Source organism: Amblyomma americanum, chromosome 7 (genome assembly GCF_052857255.1).
Source record: "Amblyomma americanum isolate KBUSLIRL-KWMA chromosome 7, ASM5285725v1, whole genome shotgun sequence".
NCBI classification, from domain to species: Eukaryota; Metazoa; Arthropoda; class Arachnida; order Ixodida; family Ixodidae; genus Amblyomma; species Amblyomma americanum.
In genome coordinates this window covers 46,155,687-46,162,381 of record NC_135503.1, presented here as the reverse complement: position 1 = coordinate 46,162,381, position 6,695 = coordinate 46,155,687, and the positions used below count along the sequence as shown (strand labels likewise).

At 48.4% G+C, this 6,695-nt stretch overlaps 1 protein-coding gene across 1 annotated transcript in view; it reads right to left on the bottom strand.

Annotated features, from left to right (window-relative positions):
* Positions 1-325: 325 nt before the first annotated feature.
* LOC144099029 (diacylglycerol kinase theta) overlaps positions 326-6,695 on the bottom strand; it is a 70,633-nt gene continuing 64,263 nt past the window's right edge. Inside the window, exon 19 of the mRNA XM_077632034.1 lies at positions 326-3,017. Coding sequence (XP_077488160.1) covers positions 2,883-3,017 — 135 coding nt within the window. The 3' untranslated portion in view covers positions 326-2,882. The remainder of the gene's footprint in view (positions 3,018-6,695) is intronic.

Sequence of the window (6,695 nt, the reverse complement as noted above, 5' to 3'; positions counted from 1 at the left end):
ATCTAGTTGGGGAACGCGAAACCACTCGTTTATTTTTACAGCTGCCCAATGAGGAGAGACAGGGTGAGTTATCCGTTTCTCTCGGGCGCCGCCAGGGGTCGACGCTATCCGCTATCAGACTAGTAATGGCGGGCGAATACACATGGAAATGTGTGCTAATTCGAAGCATGCGACAAGGCTGGTAATGTAGACTGATCAACTTCAGCGTCTCGGGCACAGTCGAAAAGTCGGTAGCAGAACAAAGTTTTTTTTTCCCTTCATAAACTCTTGGTATAACGACTACCAACATTCCACAACCGTAACGCATTATAGTAAGTTAGAGCTGTTTTTGGCATTTTGCGGTATAATTACAAGATCCAGAAGCTGTCACGATGTTTCTAGTTTATTTAAGCCCAGTTCTCAGATATAGCAGTCATTCAACATTCCGACCCCTGGTTCATATATCTGAATGATAAGGTACACTGCTGTTTTATTAATGGATTCGTATGATGTTTGTCCATCATCAATTTGTCCTGAAATTTCTCCCAAGCATCGATGGTTCACGCCCTGCAATGTCTAGACCTCCTGATGACGTGAACGGGGCGCACACTACACTCTGTGACCAGCTGTACATGAGCGCAATCTCGAGTCGCTATACTGACAGGCTACACACAGACGTCTAAGAAACGGTCCTTGAGAAACCATATAAGTTATCTCCACGAGATATACTTTCAGCTGAACAGGAAAACATTTCAGCTTCTACACTTAACGCGGCGAAGAAAAAAAAAAACAACAGTGCATGCCGTTCTATACAACAGCCTACTCTTGCGCCGTCTAACCAAAATATTCTGGCGGTTCTGTATAATAGGTGCGAACAAGGGCTGGCCTCAACGTCGCTTTTAAATCCTCCTTTAGTAAGTCATTGCGAGCAAATGCATTTGACTATTGCATATCAAAACATTTGTGCAGAATGCTCTTCTCAAAGCCGCACGCATTTCGCCTGTCCCGGCAACCGCCAGTGAACAATTGGCTCGCTGACGAACAGTGCCCCACCGCTTTGGCGCGTCTGTTGATTTTCCCCATCACAACACCAGCTGAAAAGTTAGACACGTCTATATATACAGTTTTGCTAAAAGTGGGTGTTTCCCTATAGTTGCCTAAATTTGAGAATAGCCTGCTGAATGGTACAGGGTGTACGAACACGTGCTCTATAGAAAACTCTGTAACTACACCTCGAATAATGAAATGTCTGACCATGTATACTTGGAGCTACGATCACTTGTTTTATCGCCAACTCAGGGACAAAGCCTTGTAGTAACAGCTACCGTATTTACATATTACAGATACGGATATATGTATATATAGAGAGAGAGCCTACAAAAAGCAAGAGCTGTAACGCAGGTGAGCCCACTCGACGCTCAAACGCCCAGAATGCCACCGAACACGACCAACAAACCACATCGGAGCGAAAGTATATATGTTTATATAGTTTACGTGTACTCTCTCTCTCTCTGTGTTTGTACGCATCCAAAGGCTGGAATGACTCGGATATGGTTGAGTTAAAAGACCGAGAAGAAGAGTGCAGAGATAGGAGCGAGTCCCGCATGAGACACGTGACGGGCTCTCCTCCACGGGCCTCTGTACATCATGCGAGGGTCGGCGCCGTCTTTTGCGCAATACATAATCCGCTGTATTACCTCAGCCGGACAAAGACGTTGAGGAACGGCACGGCACACTTCACGTTGAAATGAGTGAAAACAAGAAAGATGCAAGCCGCAGAGCCTCTATGGCTTTTTTTTCCCCCCACGAGATACGCACTAACACGACAAGACACGTTAAGGGAACGTTAGATGATAATATTTACGAGCACAAACGCGCGAAGACGCGGGCTATCCGCGTTGAGATAGGAGTGAACAGAACCGGAGAACGCTCTCGGAATTCACGAAACGCAGAAGACGCAACAACTGTTGCGATGTGCTGCGGGCCACAGGACACGAGAAGCTTCGCCGTCAGAGCTTCGTAATCATCTATCGTCTGCGAGCAATTCTGCACAGGGTCGTGAAGTGCACTCCGACGCCTAGTTGCACCTGAAACGCTAGCTTCTGGGGAACAAAAAAGAAACAGTCTTATCGTCACGGGGGCGCCAACGTCGGCTGCCTTTCTGCTTTATGCCTGACTCCTGAAGAGCGTGTGTACAGCCACTAAAGCACGCGTAAGCGTCTGTCTGCACATGCTGAGTCATCGTCTGTCTGTTCCTTGCTACTGCGAAAGTGAGCACGGGATCTTACAACGCACTTGCATAGTGTGACAAGCTAGGCCAAGATGGCGACAGATCACTGGCTACTACATGCTGCAAGCGGTGCCCGAACAAGCATAGCGCCAAGGCGCATCGCACCTGACTGCGTCTAGCCAGGAAGCCAGCACGAAGCGCTTCTTCGAAACACCCCCGTCGAGCGTAATTATCGCGATTTGCCCGAGAGGCCTAAACGTGCAGTTTTAGCAGTCCACTTTCACAGTGCAGCGTCCCTAAGGGTCACCTGTTCAGTTCGGCATCTCGCTCTACTACAGAAAGCAGCTTCCTTTCGAGCTGTCATGATCAGCAACGTTTCGCTCTGGGCCAAACGGAACGATGCCTGTGCACCGGAGCGGAAAGTCGTGGAACACACACACTGCTCGACGACAGGCTGTACCGCAAAACACGGAAGAGGGATGAGATGACTCGAGAGCCAACGTTCTAGAGACTGCTCCCGAGCACGTAGAGCCTGCGGTTCTTGGTCCGTCACCGCAGCAACGTCAAGCACGCACAGGGGAGGGGCCCCCCGTGAAGATGCACACGCACTGCAAAGTGGAGAGATTTAGCTGTCCTGGCTGAAAGCGTCCCACGAGGAGACCGAGGGACCCCCTCAGAAGGGCCCCATGGTGTGGCTAGTGCTAGTCGTCGGCGGAGGCTGCTGCGAGCCTTCCAAGCTTGCCAGAAACATGGTGGGTTCTGTGTTGCGCCGCTTGATCTTGCTCTTGCTCTTCTTGAGCATCGTGGCCTGCGGGGGGAAAGGGAAGCCAAGACAGGGAGTGGCCGGGGGAGAGAGAAGCGGAAGAAAGAAAGCGGACAGGAAAAGAATGAAGAAAAAGAAAAGAGACAGGAGGAGGACGAGAGAGAAAACGTTAAAGAAAGGGCGCCGGTCTTCTCGACGCTAAAGAGAGATAGAGTAGCGAGAGAAGAGTGTGCGCAGAGAGGATGAAAGAGGGAGGAAAGAAGTGGAGCGTGGACGACTTGCGCATGTGTGTGTGTGTTGTGTTTGTTTGTTAGTTGGCCACGAGGCGGCGTTACAGTCGCGGCCGCGCTGTGTTCCGTCATGTGCACTCGGGTGCAAAGTTAGCGATTGGGAGGTCTGATGTAAGACGCACAGATCTGAGTGAAAGATGGTCCGACGCTATCCACCGAATGAGGCCCTGCCACGTCTTTTGCGATAATGAAAGAAACAGCAAGGAGGTAGAGTCACGTGACAATATTAAAATCCTGGGCGAGAAAACAGGAAAGGAGTCGGCCTCACGCGTGACCATTCCTGTAGCACCCTCGCGTGTTCCCCACGTGTTAATGTTATATCACGAAAACTGATTTGCTACAAAGTGCAAAAAGCAGTGCGATCACCGCCATCGTGTTGCAGGTTATATTGAGCGCGATTGTACGCACAGTGCATCTGAGTGTTTCTTCGTCGTTCTTCATGCTTTTTTTTCTCGTCCAGGGATGAAGTGCTAGCAACTAGTGGACCACGTGTTCAGAACAAGGTGTCAGGCAGACTGACATAGGAAGCACTGCTCAGTTCCTTCCTTTTTATGATGCACTCGAGTGTTAAGCCTCGTTAAGCCTGATCGGTTTCTGCGTTGTCGACTTAAGATTTCTCAAAAAGGCCTAGGTGTTGTGGATTAAGGACGTATACTTTATTCACCAGTGTGCATTCGATGGAATCACCTGATCGTGCTACTAACACTCCCGTATGGTCATTTATTTTCCCCAGACTGTTTACCTCTTGCAGTTTGTTTTTGCCCAAAAGATAATCTGTTTGTGTGAAGGCAAAAGAAAGTCCCAGTCGGCCTCTGTGCACGGCTACGACATTCTCGGGTCATTCACTGGATGACGCGAGCGAGGCAGAGCCCACCGAAACAATGTGGGAACCAATGCATACCTCGGATGCAAATAGCATACGTGTGCCCTTAACTGACGTCGGGATAGCATCGCATAACGGAAACGGAATGGTAAAGGTAACGTCAGGCCAAAGACAACTCAGACGAGGAGCGTTGCAAGATGAGGGTGCGAGATGCAGGGCCAACGCAAGACTCGTGTGAGAAAGAACGGAACGAAACACAAGCGAGGGATTAATCATACACGTTGCAGGTGCAAACTGTGCAGTAGCCGGTTACAGTCAGTCAGTTACGTGGTTGAAATTACGGTATCAGGCGGAGCAGCGGGTCATGCAGGCGTGTTTGGTGCAGACGAGCCGACGTGCGTGCCAGTCCGTTGGAAGAGAACAAAAAGGACGACTAAAGTATTGTGGTTCCAATTTTGCTTTCAAATGCGCTTTATTTCTACGCAGAGTTCCAAACAATGTTGGGTAGCTGACAACACCGTCTAGGTCGAAAATCGAAGGTCCGCATTCGGAACGCTGCCCGTATGTCTTGTTTTTCGTAAAACCTGTTTGGGATTTGCAGAAGCCACGACCGTAGCTATGGTCTCATCGGCTGTAGTGATTAGCCAGCGCGTATTCCAATCATGATGCTTGCCTTGTCTAACACCTCGCGCTTTTTGCCTCAACTGCAGAGCTGCAGGCAACCTTGCGGTCAGAAGACACATGAACAGCTTTGATAATCTGGCTCCAGATCCTTCATTTCCGCTGCCCCAGCTCAGGTGCTTCAGTATCGATGGCAGATGCCGGGGCTAGCAAAAATCTTTTCCTTCCGTTTTACTATTATTTTTAATAAAACCACTACCACCACCACCACCTCCACCTATGCGACGGTTTGTTCGCTGCCTTGCGTTCTTTTTTTTTTTTCAACTTTCTTGTGTAGGTTCAAATGATCGGTTCCTGTATGAGTGAAGAGGCGGAGTACTCCTGTGACGGGCGGTGAAGTATGTGTGCGGTCTGGGTGCGTTTCGTCGTGTCTTTTATCTGTTGTACTCAGTGCCACTGTGGACACTACTTAGCCGCACGATGTGTGTTACCTTATTTGGCGCCAAGGTATACACTCTTAATGTCAATTAAAGACGCCCTTGTCAGACCGAGTTTGGCCCCGTGCGAAGTCGGAAATCAGTGGCAGCATTCTTAAAGCATGTTTTTCTATCCCGTACTTGATAACAGGTGTGTCGAACAGTGTTGCTTTGATGGCTATTAACCCTGAAGGCACAAGCGACGGCTGACAAAGAAGTAATAAGAATGGATCTGGAAATTTATCGTCACAAAGCATGGCCACAGGCGTCAGTAGCGCCCCAGGTAATTAAGAGTGCGGAAGGGAGCCAGCGACGCGAGTAATCAAACGAGTGATGTACTTCTGATATTAAAGGTGCGACGAAATTCAATTTGGTCGAATGGTCAGTTCACGTCAAAAGGAAAGTTGAGCAGAAACACGGCGTTAAAATGAAGAGAGTAAAATACTTTTCGGGCTCTCCTGTAAGGAAGAAGCCTTTGCTCACTGCAACGAGCAGAGCTTCCTCGTCGAAGCGTACGTGAACATCCAGTGAACAAGTCTTCCGTTTGAAAGCTAAAGCGTGTTTTTTTTTGTTCATTTTAACCCTAACTTTTAGTCAGCGGCCATACTGTTAGCAAGGCTTCAGTATGGAAACAGGGAATTCTAGTGGACAGAGCTTGCGCAGGGAAGCCTAACCGTCTTTTTCACTTTGGCGCTAACCTTTAGTGATGATGCTAGGTTTTTATGGTGCAAGGGCAACTAAGGCCAAAGAGCGCCAAGCTAACGTTTAGTCAGTGTTCCTGCTGCAGACAAGGCTGTCGTATGGAACCCAAAATGATTTTCTCATTACAGGCCCAGCTTTAGATCGGCGTGCCTGCTTTAATTTTCTTTTGCCATAATGAGCTTCTATAGTAGCGAAAACCTCATCTTCGACTGCCTTTCTTTTCTGACTTTTGAAGCCACGGTATCCAGTAACATAACCAAGAGTTGCTGGGACCAAAAGCTTCCATTGCAGACACAGCTCCCTTACGAAAATTTCTTTAGACAGTCTATGGGCAGTGCACAGACTTCTGTCTATAAAGACCATAGACTCCCTATAGACAAACCCTAGAGAATAGTCTATAGGCAATACAAATCCTATAGACAATCTATAGATTTATGGCCACACACTTTTAGTAGACTTCTGTCTGTAGACTATGAATAGACAAAAAAGGAATATCTATAGGAAGGCAATAGAGTCTATAAGAAGTCTATTGACTGTATATAGACCATTGTTGTAAGGGAAGCGCAGAACAAGAGAGAGGTCGAATGAACAGGTCACGCCCCTTCGTTCCCCCGTCCACAAAGGATCAAGTTCAGCAAGTGGCCCAGCTCCGTGGCATGTAATGGTTTGCAACGGGATTACATGTAGGGAGTACGTGGTTGCGAACCTATTCGTCGAAAGAAACCCATGGGCTCGAAAACGGAGTAAATTCAATGGTTCACTGAAAGCTAAGAACGTCGACAGCTCGTCTTCGGGGTTTGCGATAGTCCAC